This window comes from Myotis davidii, unplaced genomic scaffold (genome assembly GCF_000327345.1).
Source record: "Myotis davidii unplaced genomic scaffold, ASM32734v1 scaffold753, whole genome shotgun sequence".
Classification (NCBI taxonomy): Eukaryota; Metazoa; Chordata; class Mammalia; order Chiroptera; family Vespertilionidae; genus Myotis; species Myotis davidii.
In genome coordinates this window covers 545,966-563,755 of record NW_006286231.1, presented here as the reverse complement: position 1 = coordinate 563,755, position 17,790 = coordinate 545,966, and the positions used below count along the sequence as shown (strand labels likewise).

Below are 17,790 nucleotides of genomic sequence, written 5' to 3'. Positions count from 1 at the left end.
TGGCCCCCCCCCCCGCCCGTGCCATTCCCCCGACCCCTATTGCTTCACCCCCGCCCGCCTGCGAGGCCGCGGGCCACACTATTCGCCTTTGACCTTCCCGTCCAGTTGAATTATTGACGTGGTGGTGAATTCGTTTCAAGGATCTGGGGGTCAAGACCGGGTTATCGCCTTCCCACGCGCCCACCCATCCACCTGGTGCGCAGTGGTGGTTGGGGGCAGGATTCCAGCACACACCTTTTAGGGGTTCCGGCTGGGTCTAATGCTGTAAGGGCACCCTCCCCTTCATCCCCCATCCCCTCGCCTCGGAATCTGGGTCTGGGATCCAGGCACCCGCCGCTCGTGTGTGCGGCTCCCGGGAGCGAAGGATTGAGGTTCTCACCAAGGACATTGCCTCTGGAGGAGGAGGAGCCAGCGAGCAGACTGGGTCAGAGCCCCCGCGCTGCCGCGTGCAGCTCCGCAAGCAGCTGGGCCGCCGCCGGTGAAACCGGCCCAATCCCGGGTGAAACCAGCGCGCAAGTGCCAACACGCAGGTTTTGCTGTCAAGCTGGGAGTAGCCTCCTGGAGGTGCTTCTGGGCTGTGGGAGCTCCCCACAACCTTGGCCTTTAACCGCTGCAGCCCCGGAGGGACTCGGGGATTGGAGAGCACCGGGAAGGAACCGGCCTGGCAGGGTCCCCTGAGGCAGTCCAGGCACAAAGACCCGCGGGAAGTCTCGCACGAGCGCCTCTCCTGGTCACTGCCCAGTGCTCTGAGTTGTGCAGTGAGGAGCGCCGATTTTGTCTCTCCCTGGAGAGCCAGGCTCTTCCTGGAGCCTTGCCAAGGGCAGCAGAACCAGGACCTCAGCGTGTTTTGATGGGGGATGGCACACAGTCTCGCAGCTGCAGGGAAGGTGTTGCTAGAATGCTAGTGTTTTCTTATACCTCAGTAGTTCCTATCATCAGCCTTGTTACAGAGCCCCCAGTACTTAATGGGATCTAATTCCCAGACATCTCAAGGTATTTGTGATACCTGGTGGGCAGGACAGCTGGTTTGGAACCAATAATTAGCACCAGTAATCCGCTCCCCTCCCCCCATCCCCCACAACACACACACACACACACACACACACACACACACACACACACACACACACACACACACACACACACACACACACTTGGACCTAATGCAAGGTAAGCAGTATTTAGGCAGTTAGGTGTGGAGTCTGAGTCGGATCCAGTCGTTGATACGAAGCTGTGCTTAGATCTTAGCTACTGGTTACCACCGATTTCTGTGTACAAATGCCCTACCTCCCTGAGTCTCATTTCATTGTCTGAAAAAAAGAGAATGGAGAGCTAGATAACGTGCAGGATCTCTCCCAGCCCTTTGCTTCTTGGCTTTAGGACACCGGACAAGCAAGTCTTTTTGTTTCCCAGGATGTTGGCTGGCTTCTGCTCTCAGTCCCAGTGGATCTGGCATTCCAGTGCAGGGGTTTTCACCACCCACAAAGCCAGCCAGGTTCTGGACAGAGCCACTGCTTCCTGGGGATTTAGGAAGGAGACTCAATTAGGTAGGGGAGGGGCAAGGGTGGGCTCAGAGGAAGGAATGCTGGGTTATACATGCCCTGTCTCAGGCTTCAAGAGTCACAGGACCACCAACGGAGATTTCCATTAGGCCCCCAAAGGGCTAAATTGACTTTTTTTTTTAGCAGAAAAAAATGACACATTGTTTTTCAAAGGTTAGAAAATAAACAGAATGTGGAGGCTATGCTTCACATGTACAGTAAATATCAATCACTTCAGATATTTTCAAGTATTTAATTCAAACTTTCTGCATACATAGCATCATGTCTCACACACGGTAGTCACCCAATAAAATATGTTGCATGAACAAATGAATATGCATAGTTTCCAAGGAGATCAGATTTCCTGACATTTATTACCACTGAATTATCTGTGCACAAAGAACGTCAACTTTATAAACATTGCCTTTCATCAAATTAAAGATAATCACCTGAAATGAAGTCTGTAGGGAGATAATCACTTGTATTTTTACTTAATGAAACAAAACGGATGGATGTTTAACAAAAATATAAAGGTTTGGAAAAACTGTGATTAAGAAAATATCACGGCAAAATTATTCCATAATGAAGTCTTTGCTCCAATTGAGGTTTATACAAACGGGAAAAAAGGCATAGTTAGAATTCCATTATGTTGTTTGTGAGGCAAAATATTAGTTAATTAAACACAGTTACCAAGCACTGCTTAAATTCTAAAATAGACTGTTTCCACCAAAAATGGTTTGTCATTCATGAGCAAAATACATCTAGCAAGAACCACTGCATGAGCAGCTAATCATTTCAAGTGTCTTAACATTTTTCCATTGCACCTCGAGCTTTTCATGGCAAATTTCTAAACAGGATTAATTTTTGATGAATGTTTGACATTTTCTTTGCCCACTAAGATATTTGTTTAGTTCAGGTTGTAAAAATAATTGCATGTGGTTTATGCTTCTTGATGCATTTATTTTTTCCCCAATTGCTATCAATTTAACTTTGGAAATAAGTTCTAAACCAAGTCTGTAAAGTCCTAAGTGTCAATTTTATTTTTCCTTTCTAAAACATTGTGAAAGTTAGAGATTTATTTAGGAAAAATCAGATGTTCCTCACTTCACTTACTAGTATATAGGGAGAAAGATGGCATCAACTTTGTCCTTTGAATGGCATGCTCCTCGTGTTTAGCCTCCTAGCAGAGGGGTAAACATTCAGGAACCAGAAGCAATTCTTGCCTTATCTGGCTTCCATACTTGGAAGGCTTCTCATACAGGGGTCTCCTTTCCCCCCAGCAGTCATATGATATACACAGGCAAAGTTCTGCCAATTTGGGTGTAGGAAAGAACATCAAATGCAAGCAGGCTATGTAGGGTCTTTTTGCACCAAGAGAAAAGGTAATTCATTCCCCACTTTTTAAGAATCATTTAATTCAGGTGGGGTGGGGAGTGGGGAGATGGAAACTCTCCCCATATAGTGTAGCTCATATTCAACTTATGATGAGGTTCTTGCACCAAGTACCTTGTTCTACCTGGTTACAGTGTATTTCCATTGTCAGGCACCCCTAGTGTTGATAGACCCTCCCGCCACCAGTGCACACACCAGTTAAAGTCACCACAATGGCACTTGGCTAGTTGATTTCTGATGGTTACTGAAAGCCACTCCAGCCCCTCTGAAAGTAAACAAAACCTTCTTTGAACTAAAGCCACCATGAATCCTCTAAAAAGTGGTAGTAGGCGGGGGTTGGGGAGCGGGGCTAAAGATAGCCTTTGGATACAGATCCATAATTTCTTGATTTTAATGAGAAGTATTCCCTTTTCATTAAGAAGATGAACATGTTTATTAATAGTTGCAGAAATGCCCCAAATAATTTTCAAATTTACTCCATGAGTTTCTGCAAAACCATGGGACATGGTATCAGCATTTTGAGGTGATGAGTTGAGATCAAAGTAGTTCTACTATCTATCATGTGCTTCAGAGTCTGCCACATTTGCCAAGCATGGAAGCAATTTGTAGCATGGAGCTAATAATAGAAGCTTAGTCATTTAAGGATCACCATATCTTTCCTAAGTGATTTGATTGCAGTGTAATTTCAACGCATGTGATTTAGGGAATAATAGTCATTCATGCCAGCTTTTAACCAAGGCAAGTTAATGCACATTTTATTTCAGGCATATTATTAGTTTTAAAATACTCAGTTCAGCTGCTAAAATTCCCCCACAATAACGATGCTGTTTCCTCATGAATACTCTTTTGAATCTTGTCATGATATAAGCTTCTTTTAGGCCCTATGTGCTAAAGTTAGTACTTCCTTATTAGTTTTTAACATTATTAGCAGAGAATATAGTTGTCTTTAAATTTTATACTTAAAGGAAAAGGGAAGAAAAAAATCTCAATTCATGGTCTGACTTTAAGGACAAACTCTTTACTAATAGAAGTCATTTATATTGTTATATCTATAGCTTATATATAAGTTTAAAGAATAGTCTCTGTGACATGCTTTCTATTGAAATATTTCTTAACAGGAATGGAAATGTTCAGCTGTGTTGGAGATTAGTGTATAATTAATTCAGAAAAGCAGCTTCAAAAGAGATCACTGGCCCCTCTTTTGTGATTTACCATGTAAATTAACACATCAAGGCAAGACATATAGAATAGAAAGAAGTATAAAGCCAGTAAGCAGTTTTGTTGTTGTTGTTAGGTTTTTTAGGGCATTGTGTGTGCATGAACTCTGATGAATGCTGTGGGAACAGGGTGGGGACAGCAGAGCAAAGCTGAGCCCTCAAGGCACTATGAGTCTTATCTTTGGTTCTTTAATACTTGTTTATAGGAGGGTGAGTCTAAGGTTCTAAAGCTGGTTTCACCTATCATGAAGATCCAAAGAATTGAAGGCTTCAGGGCCAGCCCAAGCCCCTGATCTAATGCCTTCCTTACCTCCATAAGTTGACCCAGTCTTTAACATCCCTCCCACTTGGAAACAGCTTACATTTATTTAATGATTCAAGGAAACCGAGATTCTGAAAGCTGAAGTCTAACTTAACCTTGTTAGAGAAAGACAGAGAACAAGCATTTACAAAGAAGCCAGATAGTGATGGGTGATGTGACTACCAAGGGCAAAATTGCAGAAAACTAGTTCGTTCATAAGGTAGTCATGATCCCTAGGAGCTTAGAGTTTCAAAACTAGGTTCAACTCTTAAGCTTTTATCCTGAAACTCTGTAAGACATGTAGATTAAGGCAAAACAAAGAGCTCTTATGTTTGAATGGTGATTTTCAATAAGCAATAAACTACATTTGGAGATTTGTCCACCGTGCAATGATTTCAGCTTATACTATAGATTTTTAAAAAGTAAGGTATAAATTCCCTTTCTAAGTCTACATCTGTCTCTAGATCCTCAGTTAGTGCTAAGTTTTCTCCAACCTAGTTTCTTAAGTTGTACATTTCAGTGAGGCATCCATATTGGTCATTTTGATAGCACCTGAAATAACCAGATATTTCCTTATTAATCCAATTCTTTTGCATGTAGATATGACACCAGGGATCAATAGTTTCTCCAATAAGCTCATGGTATCTGGTGGGCTGTGCTAAATGAATTAGTTGTACCTCAGCCATTTTCAGATGCCCTGTAAATGTCTTCCCAGTTACTATATATTGGCAACTTAACTCAGAGACACCGAAGCAAATTCCCATTGACACCGAATGCAACTGGGAATTTGCAGAAGTTTGACCAGGTGTTGTGTAAATTGGTTTTGAAAAGTAAGCCTGATGATATGGCAAGGCGAATTCGCCTGTGGAGCTCTTCTCTGAGGAATCAAGTATTATATGGAACACAGTCTTTAATCTGTTACTGAAGAATAATGCCATTAAAAACTTTTGTTCATATCTACCCTTATCCCTAAAGCTCTGTGACTTACCAAAGTTCCACTTTAAGTAGAATGTTTGGATTCTAATACTTTTTAAAAGTCTAAGTAAGACCAGGAGTTTAGGGCAACCACTTTATTTACAGCCCCAAAATAGCGACCTTATTTCTACCTCATTGACTTTCCATCTATGCATCTGCATTGCCCCAAGAAATAAAAAATATTGATTCCATCTTTACAGCAACACAGAAGTACCCCCATCCACGTTTTCATAAAATCTGTTCATAATTCCAGTGAATCTGAACCTGTAAAAGAAACAAAATACTCTTCTTGGGGATGTTTGTTGCATATTTGCGGGCATGGCATTGGTGGGGCACACTACTGGGGAAAAGAGTTCAGAGTCCTCTACTGCGCCAGACAGAAAAGTCCTTCTCAGACTTGATTCACATGGTTGAGATTGTTGCTAATTTGGAGCTTTCACTCTCTAGGTGGCGTGAAGCAATGGAATCCGCTGATAGCTGGGCAGATCATAGTCTCGTGTGTTTGCTGCTGTTGGCACAGAGATTCTGTTGGTGGCCACTGAAAATACCAAAAGTTAAATCTATTTTCTTTGCCAAAAAAAAATATGCAGTATTTCTAATTTTATTGTTCTTGTTAGGAATTTCTTAAGGGAGAATGGAAAGTTTTTAAATTTAAGGTTCAAATAAAAGAAATATTTAGGAAATACTCAACTAAAAGAGTTTTCAGTTCTCAGACTCCTGTTATAGAGACTCACAACATTTGAACTGGTTTTACAAAAGGTTCCATAAAGCCTGCCTTTGGGCATGAATCTTCTCACATATACATTCAATGATGTACATATATGGTATGTTCTATCTTTGTGAAAGGATGATGTAAACAGGCAGGTATGTCTGCAAAATTAGTTTCTGGGTGAGGCACTTTGTGACTCTTCTTGGCCTGGAAATGCTGCTCTCACGCAAAGTTAATGATCTTGAAGACAAAGATGGGTAGACCTGATGTTTCAAAAGCCTTTTAGAACTTGGCCGATGTTTGCCAAACTTGAGGAACTCAGAGAACCATAACTGTGCACTTATTCTAATCTACACCCAAGCAAAGAGATTTTTTTTCTTGTTGTTTTTTTTTTTTGTTTTTTTTTGAGGTGAGGTGCATATTGGCACAGTTGTTTCTTTATAATACAGAGTTTTCCTGAAGTTTTCTCTTTATGGTCTGATCAGTTCATTAGAAAGGACTTGGGAATAGTGCTGTGTTTTAAGTTTCGTCTGGCATAATAAGAAATGCTGCAGCTGAGATTTCCATATGCATGACGCTTATTGCACGTGCTGAGAAAGTTTTATTTGAGAAAGCTCAGCTCAGTACCTAGACAAGCATTTAGCTGAGGTACATTCTTGGGGTGCATACATCAGTACCTGCTGTGTACTGCAGTTAGAGTTCAGTATGCTCCTACATAGTGAAAAATGTGCAGCACTCTTGTGTTTAGTTCTACAGTTACCCTGGAAGCTTTGCACCTGCATCTTTAAAAATATATATATATAGAAGTTAATGTGTTGCTGTTTGGCTTAACAGACTGTTTTAAGACTTTTCGGGAGAGATGTAGGAGTTAAGGGCATGCATTTTTCCCATTTCATGGGCTTACTTTCAGCCCTTACTTTGGTGTCACTTCTGCCTCCCATATTGGTTCTCACTTCACAGGGAATTCCTGGAATTCCTCTTCCCTTTTTCTTGGCCTGTGAGTTGTACCACACATGCCTGTGATGATAGCGTGCACTCTCCAGCTTTGCTTTCCTTTGTGCAGTAGCATGGGCTTTACAGAAGAGAACAGGGAAGAATCCGAAGTGCTTAAGCAGAGTAAACACTGTTAAGTTACACAGGATCTTTCTTTTCTTTCCCCCTGAAGGTTCTGCTTAGCTGTATTGTTAGATTTTTTTTTTTACTATGAAAAAGTAGAGGCAGTAGATTTTCCTATCCCAAAAGATAGGAAAGATCTTTTGGGATAGGAAAATTTTACCCCACCCCAAAATATAATGAGTATGTGGTCTTGTGGTCTTGTTATTTTTAATGAAAAATTACTCTTGTAGTTAGTGGTTATACAAATTATGTTTATAACTAGTAAATATGGGGATCAGTTTTATTGCCACTTTGGACACTCCTGTTGATCTAACAGAAGTGAGAGGACAGGATCACTCCTAATCAGGTCTTGTGAAAGCTTTTAAGAAGTGCCTCTTTGTGGGTGGTGGGCACCAAGTGCAACATACAGATCTTATATCATAGAAGTGTATGATTGAAACCTGTATGATCCTATTAACCCATGTTACCCCAATAAATTTATTTTTTAAAAATTGCATCTCTACACTGCAAAGCAAGGTGGTTTATTTCTCATGAACCTTCACATACATACTTATTTTCATTCAAAAAATTAAACCAAATGAAAACATGAACAGAAATAAACCTCCGTAAGAATGTGGTATCAGTCACAGCTCTGTTTCATCTTAAGTCGGGACAGTTTCTACAGCTGCAGCTATGTGAGCTGACTCACTGAGCACACAGAGCACATGGCTTGATTCTAGGAAGCCATAGCCATAGTCTCCAGGCGGGACAGGGCAGAGGGCGGGACACAGAACCAGATCCCCTTTGTGGCTGATAATGCGTGGGGGAGGGAGGCCCAGCACAGACAGGGCCGGGCCGGAGAAGTATTCTCTGCAGCTAGGTGGTGAACTAAATTATGAAACCACTTTCTTGGTAGTCCCGATTTTCATTACTCTATTTTAACACCTTTGTAATTCTCCGGCTGTCTTTCCTAAATTTTATAGTTACTTGGAAGATGGCCCCCATTGTTGTGCAGAGCAGCTGTGGGTCTGAGATTGGCAGTGAGCACTCTCACCTCATGTTCCGAAGGAATAAGGCACCTGCATGTGCTTCTCCTCCCAAGTTCAGGGCAGATTGAGGCTGGGAAGTGAGTGGTTTCCAAGAAAGGGGATCTCTGAAAGCCTGGCTAGGTTTCTGACAGTCCCCAGTGTTGGAAAGCTCTGCTTTTATGCATCTGGAGTCTGCTTATCTCCTGCTACCTCTGAAGAGCAGAGGAAATCCTGGGGTTCATGGCTGGTATTTGGATTTCCACTCTGTGACCCAGAACTTTCTGACTCCATATTTGGAAAGCAATTCCTTAATGTTTACAGCTGCAGCTCTGTCAAAGTTAGACTTTGGACACAAACAAGAAAGGTTGCAATTCGGAAAGTCAGCACCTCACAGAACAAATATACCCACACAGAGCCATAAACCACCTACTTTCTGATGCCTCTCAGTAATGTTTAAATTAGTGAATTAATGTGTGTTATTCTCTTCACCTCAGATTTCTTTAAATGGCTGAAAAGGCAGGAGCTCAGCTTATCATGTTCAGAGTCATCCTCATTCTAATACACCTCATTATTTAAAATGACTTGATTTTGAAAGAAACTGAAACCTTTAAGCATTTGGAAAATGTCTTTCAGTTGTCAGCCTGCTTCTAGGTGTGGGTAGGGAGCTGGTGCAGCTCATGAAAAATTCTGGCTCCGATTGTTTGTACTTATTCATACACTTTCTTCCTGATTCCTAGAACATTTCCTTCTTCCTTGATTGGTAGACACATCTGGTTTGAATTGTCACTGTCCACCTGTAAAACAGCTCAGTGTAAAGGCCACAGTGTCTCTGGGTTCCTTAGTGACTGCTAGGAACTAGACTCTACTGTGAACAGAGGCTGGTGCACCTTAACTGCAATGACTTCTAGAACTCAAGAATAGCCTCACATTTTGTTTTGCTAGACTATTTTAAAAGCTTCTTTAGTATTTCTCTCCTCCTGACTTTGACTATCAAGGTTTTGATTTATCAGGAGACAGCATGTCATGTTTTTCTGCTAGAAACGGAAGGATATGTCAAAAGGGAATTGATTTTCAAAAAGGCTTTGGTGGTTTAGATTTGACTCTCTACTCTGAAGTCAAATACACATACATACTTACACACACACACACACACACACACACACACACATTTATATATAGCTCCTAATAAAATGATTTTCATATTATGCCTGTGCAATGTCAGTATATGGAAAATGATTTAAAAAATAAAAAGCATTGACAAGCTGCATTTGATTATATAGTCACACTATTTTATAATAATTGGCCTCGTGTAATTGCCCATCTCTTGGGATTCCTAAAGGAAAGGGAGAAATTTTCTAAATGGCTAGAGGGTTCTGTGGTTAAATTAATTTGCTGGTAACTTAAACATTTTGGGTGCCCTGGATTTAACTCCGGCCAAGGTCCTTGGATCATGCCTCCATATCACTCTCAGAGATGGAACTGTAAAAAAGTGACGTGATCCAATGTGGCATTTATCACAGGGTTTGGTTGTAACAGGAAGAGAAACTGTGTAGAGTTTGGGGGTGAGTTTAAGTAAGCAAGCTCACAGGTTGATGGCTTATCCAAACTTGTAACTTTGAGGTAGGGGGCACAGATGCAATGTGGTTGACTGTGGTTCCCTTTGAAGAGCTGAACCTACCTTTCCTCCCTCCCCGACTCACCCTTATCGGATTGTCAGAGTGCTTTTGAGTTTTGGTCTCTTTCCCAAGAAGTAGCTCCATTTATGGTGCTGGCTACCACTCAGCTTTTAATAGCACCAACACAACCATAACCATAGTTAAGACTTACTGAGCCCTTGCTAAATGGGTCTATTTAATCCCAGGTAGGTATCCTCATTTATGAATGAAGAATCTGACGCAGAATCCTAAAGCAACCCTGCCCCTCCTTCAGTGGTGGCGGTGGGTGGGTTTGCATTCTGGGCCATCTGGCTCCAACAGCCTTTGTGTTTCACCCTGATGCCCAGTCTTCACTCTGAACCGTGCAGATGTTAGATCCCGGCCCTTCCCTTTGGAGTCCCATCAGATACAAGGGAGGCTTCATTCCTCTTCTGGCAGCAATATTACTACTCAGCCTTTGTTCGTGTGTTTTGTTTTGTTTTTGCCTTAATTACCAAAAATTAGAGGAAGTGGGAGTGGGACCCCACCCCCATGTGATATTCAAGGGATTTAATTCAAAAGGGCAGGATTAATGCATGACAGACAAGAGATTTTCATCTAAACACTGGTGTATCTTTCTCTCTTCCAGGCTCTCCTTATTATGACAACGTCCGGCCCCTCTCTTACCCAGACTCAGATGCGGTGCTGATTTGCTTTGACATCAGTAGACCAGAGACTCTGGACAGTGTCCTAAAAAAGGCAAGTGCTGGAGAATGATGACATGGTTCAGTATCGGCCCATCTATAACATAGGAACATGAAGTGGGCTGGGGAGCCCCAACACTCTAGTTCAGGGGTCCTCAAACTATGGCCTGAGGGCCACATGCAAATGCAAATATTTTATTTGTTCCCATTTTGTTTTTTTACTTCAAAATAAGATATGTGCAGTGTGCATAGGAATTTGTTCATAGTTTTTTTTTAAACTATAGTCCGGCCCTCCAATGGTCTGAGGGACAGTGAACTGGCCCCCTGTTTAAAAAGTTTGAGGACCCCTGCTCTAGTTAATACTCAGCTGTGTATTTTGGAGTTAGAACACTCTTATAAAGGACACTTTTACACTATGTTAGGGTTTCCATATGTGTCACCAGTTTTGATGATGAGCTTGCTTAAAATTGTATTTCATTTTAAGAAACAAAACACCCCTTTAAGAGCCTCTGAGTTTATTCTTTGGGCAGAAATGATATTTGATTACTGTCAAGCATGTCTTCCTTCTTTCCTTCCTTTATTTACCCTATAGATTGTGTCTTAGTTTATAGGTTTATGTTTGACCTCAACTCAGATAGTGAAAAGAATGCAATAGTAGCTGTTTTAAGAAAGAGGCTGTGTTTCAGTAATGATGTTAGTTATTAGAAACAGAAATAGAACTAATATAGGAGGAACATGGGCGTGTTTCCAGACATTAGACAAGGTGACTTGTAATTAGGGAGATGTCAGATGCTAACAAGAACAGTAGTTGTAAACATGTTCTGATGATAACATACCTGGTTTCTGGAGGTAAAAGGACCCAAGGAAGCCCTGGACAGAACCAGGGGGAGGTCAAGAGGAAGGGGACCTATTGCAGGTGGGTCCCAGGTACTGAGAAGGCCAGCGGGAGGGAGGAGCTGTCCTGGGCCTCCACCAGTCTTGTACTCAGCCTCTGGGCAATTCCCGAAGCCACGTGCTTCACTATGGATCAGCCTGTGTTCTCAGTCCTGGCCCTGAGCACTGTAGGGTTTCAGAATCGCACGCTTCTGTGGAGCGCCCTCTCTTCTCCATGCACTAAGGCTTACACAAGAGGATATGGTTGAGAACAAGGCAGTGTCATTATAACATTTTGTGTGTTTTTATTAATTTATACCTCTTTATCATGTTTGACTGTTTATCTTTTGTGTCATATAAAATTAGAGTTTGAAGATGAATCATCACTCATCTCTTTACTAAACATGGCAAACACAGTTATCTCAATGAATGTGCTTTTCTACTTTTTAACTTCTCTATGTATCACAAATAATGCTAATGTTTGTCAGGCTCAGGCATGAATACACCTCTCCTGTCTTCAGTGCTCATAAATAGTTGCTAGACATGCAGAGGGAGGCCAAAGTCATTACACAGCTGAGGAGCAACATAACAGCATGCCTAGTGCTTGTCTGTAGGTAAAAGAGATTGCTTATTTACTGGAGTTTTTACTTGATGTAGCATTGGGTTATGCATAATTTATAATGAAAAGCCGCGCTCCTGTTTTATTTTACTTTCATCCTCTGAGACAAAATGAATAGTGACATTGGCCTTAAAGATATTAATGAGTATGTTTTACATTCGTGTGAGGTTTAAGGCTCCTGATAACCCCTGTTATGGTTTGTCTTGATTAATTGAATCCTTTAAGTCCTTGAATATCAAAGAGGTTAGAGTGGCTTAAAGCAGGATAGATTGTATTCTTTTTTTTTTTTAAATTCACCTTCTAGTTCTTAACTCCAGTGCCATTCAGCACATGGTAGATGTTCCTAAATAATTCTGGAAGGGATAGGAGGAATGAAGGGAGGGGAAAAAGGGAGGGAGGAATCGGAGGATAAATTGGGCTCTTATGGAAAGTACATTGCTCCCTTCACCCACTGGTGTACTTGGGAGTAGAGTTCTTTGCCCACAGTACACCTCTAGCTCTAGAAATGTCTCCTCTGATGGTCTTCAAAACTACTCCTGCAGGATGTCCTTATTATCCAGGATTATATTCATGACTTCATCATCCACACTCTTCTGTGAATTCCTCTTTTGGAGGCACAGTTATGTCTTAATCATCTTTGTAACCACCACAATATGTAGTACAGCACTTAAATACATATGTGTGCCTGTGGGAGGGGAGAGTCTGGAGGCGTGGATTCCTGATCTCAGCCCCTCTAATCCCTCTTCCCCAAGAGCCAGAACTTTCCTGTGAACACTCTGAACTCCCGACTCCCATCCTGATGGTTATCTCAAGTGTGAGGAAGTGAAACCACGAAAAGATATCCATTTGCTCTTTAAAGGGAGGAATCCCCTGGCAGATTTTTCTGTAGATTATAATTCCTGTTATGTCACAAAACAACTAACCTAACATTGCACTAAATTGAAATATTTAGCAGCTATGTAGCTTAAAACTGACTCCAGGGCATATGGCCGCAGGACCAGTTGCCTCTCTGAGAGCCCAAAAGGTGGGACTCTGCAAGGCCGTGGTCTTGGTTGATTTGGCCACTCGAATGGAAACTTCTTAGAGGCAGAATGTTCTGTTTATTGACTTTATCTCCAGTTCTTGAAATGTCAGTACCGATTCTATCACATGGTGGCTGCTTCATCTTTCTTGATGGGATCAGTGAATGCATACCTGTGCTTATGTTAGTTCCTTCTTATTCCCAGCCGTCATGCTGGGACATGTCAGCTCAACACGTCCAAGGATGTAATCACTTGTTACAATATATAATTATGCTTAAGGCACTTTTATCTTTCAGAGATACCCTGATAATTAAGATATTACTGAAGTTACCTTCTGACAACACCCAACAAGTCTCTTGCAGTAGGGACAGATACTGAGTCACAAAAACAGAGAATAAATAATAATATGCGTAAGTCTTCCCCAGTGGATCCACTTGAGGATGTAGTAAAACTTAGTATTACTTAGGAGGTAAATACAAGTTTGCTTCTTCATCTGAAGTGAAGGTTCCTTTTCAATGTCCTTTATGAGTCCCATTCCCAATGTCTGCCAGTGGAGAAATTGTTTCTATTCTGTGGGTGTCAGCGCTTTGCTAATGTTTCGTCTTTTCCCTCAACAGTGGAAAGGTGAAATCCAGGAGTTTTGCCCCAACACCAAAATGCTCATGGTGGGCTGCAAATCTGATCTCCGGACCGATGTCAGCACATTGGTGGAGCTCTCCAACCACAGACAGACACCAGTGTCCTATGACCAGGTATGTATGTGTTGTCCGTGTACCAGTGTGGGTTTTAAAAAGGACAGAAATGGAACATCACTCATAATAAATAAAATTAACAGGTGCCACTTTTCTTAAGGCTCAACCAGTGGTCAAGTCCAAGAGCAAGACCCTTTTCTAAGATGCAGAATGAGCACTATGTGTCCAGATTGGCACCATCTGTAAACACAGACGAAGGGGCTGGTGCTTTGGGGCCTGTGCCTTCACAGGGAAGCATCTAAGCTCCTTGGGGGCAGCCCATAGCTCAGATCAGTGTCAAAGGCCACAAAGTGATCGGGGGCAAAGTTTGGCTGAAAATGTGATACTTTGGCACTGAACCCTCCCAAAAAGCTTTCCAAAATTGTTTCAGTGGTTTATTGTATAAAGGATTCATGTGTGTATATGCATAATAAGACAAGTTTGGGAAAAAATCTTTTAAAATATGAATGTTCTGGCATTTAGTAGAGCAATGACATCTTTGATTACTGAGTATATGAACAGTGGGTCATATACTTCCTTGTATATATCTGTAGCTCCCACTGGATTTAAGAGAGAATGGGGTCAACATCGGTAGTACTCTTTAAGAGAGTTCATCTTATTTTACACTCAGCAGCACAACAAAAAACAACAAAAAGAGAAAGGCTTTGACAGTAAAGTAGAACACTCAATAAAACTGTCTTTTACAGATTCATCACTTTTTCAGGTGTTTTTTCTAAGCATTTAGAAAAGAGAAGACTTAGTTTTAGAAATTTATTCTCTCAAAGCTTACAGATTTTAAAGAGTTCATGTTGAAAGAGCTATATATATATATTTTAGTATTCATTATTTTAAATGCTGCAGTCTTTGTCTTGCATTTCTAATTAACAAAAAATTTGTTATTTAGTAAACTGTTTTGATGCACACTTCCTTATTGTTCAATTCACTGGGGTATATGGCCCATGTTTAGAAATTACATATTTTGTGTTTACTAACGAGATGGCATAACAGTACTATTTCTTTCATAAATTTATTTTGGCCCTAAGACTTAATTCCATACATCTCAAAATTGATTCTGTATTCTATTCTTTATCCCTGTTTTTTGGTACAGCCTATTCACTAATCTTGATTGTTATATACACTCAAGAAAATGGAGTGCCCCATGAGGTGCTGGAACAAGCTAGGGGCCGAATCACCCCTGCTAGGAGCCTGTGGAAAATGCATCATTTATATTCATGATCTTCAGCTGCCTTTTTCCAATAGTAGGATCCTCTGAGTAATTCTATACTTTGCTGTGACCTGGAAGACCAGAGATTCTGGTTACTCTTGGTTACAGTTGATAGTGAAGATGAATCACCTCCTTAGCTTCTCTCCTACTTCTTTGAATCATACTAACTGATGCTCTGGGCCTCATTTAGTGATGCCCAGTGACAGCCTTTTGCACCTCTAGGATGTCAAACAGTATCTATTGAGTGATGAAAATTGTGCATCTTAGGACTGGTTCTTGACTGCAAATATTTATGAAATGGTAAAGAAGGCAGTACAGATTTAAAAACTGGCATTTTTTTTTCCCCAAGCAACACTTGGAAAATTCAGTTAACATTAGAAATGCTTTGCAATGCGTTATTATTTAGAAGACACTTATAACTTTTCCCAAAGACATATTGCTAAATACAGTCCCTTCTTTTACTTCTCAGGGGGCAAATATGGCCAAACAGATCGGAGCAGCCACTTATATTGAATGCTCAGCACTACAGTCAGAAAATAGCGTCAGAGACATTTTTCACGTTGCCACCTTGGCGTGTGTAAACAAAACAAATAAAAACGTTAAGCGGAACAAGTCACAGAGGGCCACCAAGCGGATTTCACACATGCCCAGCAGACCAGAGCTCTCGGCAGTTGCTACGGACTTACGAAAGGACAAAGCGAAGAGTTGCACTGTGATGTGAATCTCCCGTTACCATTGATGAGGACAAGGAACTTTCGTGTAAAAAAACACCAACAACAAAACAAAAAGGTGAAGTCTGAATGAAGTGCGCAGCCGAAGTCACATATTCTGGAGGCTTAGGGGGCATTTGAGAGGATGCTCATCTTTTTGGAATCCTGTCCTTAGGTTCGGCATGTAGAACACATGGTGAGAAGTGAATCCATTGAAGAGTTCTGAAGTGTGACTTGAGAAATATGCCAAAAAGAGAGAGATTCGGATGGGCTAGAGGTAGATGAGGAGGAATGAGAGTACCTCCAAGAAGAAATATCCCGCTCAGAGTGGTGCTTGCGTTATTGTTTTCTTTGTTATAATCTAGTCATGGATCTCTACTTTGATTTAATTTTTCAATGTTTTAATCTCCTTTACAAAAAAGTATATATTAATATACCGTCCTCACTGGGGAACTGGCACTGTGACCTTAGCATTTAGTTTTCTAGAGGATGAGATCTAATTTCCTTCTAGCTCATCATTAAAATGGAAATTGTATCAGGACCCTTGGGATATCCAGAGGAAAAGTTGGCGAGGCTTTGAAATCTTGCCTTCCTGACAATAGCTGAGCGAGAGGGCTCTAAAGAAAGGCTTTTGCAGTCTTGCAAGATATGCAGACGATCAAGTAGAAAAACGTGTCGATTTTTATTCAGTCTGATGGTTCTGTTCATCATTGTGATTGTCATTAAAAAGTGGTAAATTGCTCAAGGTAATATTTTTGTGCGCTGTGTAGACGAGAGGGTGTGTGATTTTTTTATTTTTTTATTTTTTGTTTTTTTGCCATTGTTAATGAAAATGCAAAGTCAATTAAAAGGTATCTTGGTTTGACATCATAGGATGAATGATCTAAGGGGGGAAAATGTAGGTACTATCTTCACAGGAAGAAATAATGAAGGAATAGTAGCAGAAAGCACAGTTGGTGAGTGAAGCTGTCTGGAATCATTACCAAAAGTACAAAGCAAAAGGCCTCTTCTTTGGGGGATGAAGCTCTGAAGTTGGCAGCAGCTGATGATCGGTCGGTTTAGTTCGCTTCCTTTAAATGAACACGATCACAGAAGGACCCTCCTGTCCACGCTTTAGACTCTCCTTCGTGGGGAAGTATGTACGGTCCGTCCTGACACTATGTTAGCCATTTCTAGAGTGACTGCTAAACCTCACTTAGCCAGATTCCGCCAAGGCCCTTGTTCAGTACTTGATCGCTGTTGTCACCTACAATAATCAGCAGTTCAAATAGTTTACAGATATTTTTGACCAGTTTCTTTTAGAGCTTCTTTCAGAGTATAAACCCGATCTGACCTGTTGGCGCTTGTTGAAAACGAGCTTTCTTTCCAATGATAAAGCTTCATTTTTGAAGTGTTGAAGCTGTCGCTCCCATTAAACTGTGGCAGGAGAGGAGATTACGGCAATTACAAACTTCGTTCTATGTTTTACAAGCACTTTGTTTTGTCTCTGCAAGGAAATACCATTCCAGTCATTTCCCACGAAATATAGACGTTTCTACCAACATAATATGCTTTGACTGAGGCAGCATTATGCTTTGGGCAGTATTACAAAATAGCTGGCAAGTGCTTTCTGTATTTAAATATTGTAAAAAGAAAATAAGTTATAACTGTTAAAAAGCAGAACCTTTGTTGCATTTTTTAAAATGTTGAAGTCAATTTGTATGTTTGTTTGGTCAATGTTTCCGCAGTATTTATTAAAACATACTTTTTTTTTCTCCTTCAAATAAAAAAGTAACCATGTCTTTGTCTAAATGTGATCTGCCTTTTATTGTCTACTTCCTGATTTAGCTGTTTAATTTTGACAGAGATGATTACAGAATCTGGCTCATGTTTCCAAACCTAGTAGGCTTTGGAATGTTTTTATTCTGGGCAGTAGTAGCAGTTTCTTGGAAAAAGATAAGTCTGCATCTATAAAGAGTTTTCATGATGATTTCAAATCACAAAAAGAAAATGGAGCATAATTAGACATAAAGAG

The 17,790-nt window shown here is 40.9% G+C and overlaps 1 protein-coding gene across 1 annotated transcript in view; it reads left to right on the top strand.

The window, feature by feature from the left end:
• The window catches only part of RND3 (Rho family GTPase 3), a 19,113-nt gene extending 1,543 nt beyond the window's left edge, over positions 1-17,570 (top strand). The window contains exons 3-5 of the mRNA XM_006757372.2: positions 10,542-10,651; positions 13,728-13,862; positions 15,536-17,570. Of these exons, the coding sequence (XP_006757435.1) occupies positions 10,542-10,651; positions 13,728-13,862; positions 15,536-15,787 (497 nt within the window). The 3' untranslated portion in view covers positions 15,788-17,570. The remainder of the gene's footprint in view (positions 1-10,541; positions 10,652-13,727; positions 13,863-15,535) is intronic.
• The last annotated feature ends 220 nt before the right edge of the window (positions 17,571-17,790 follow it).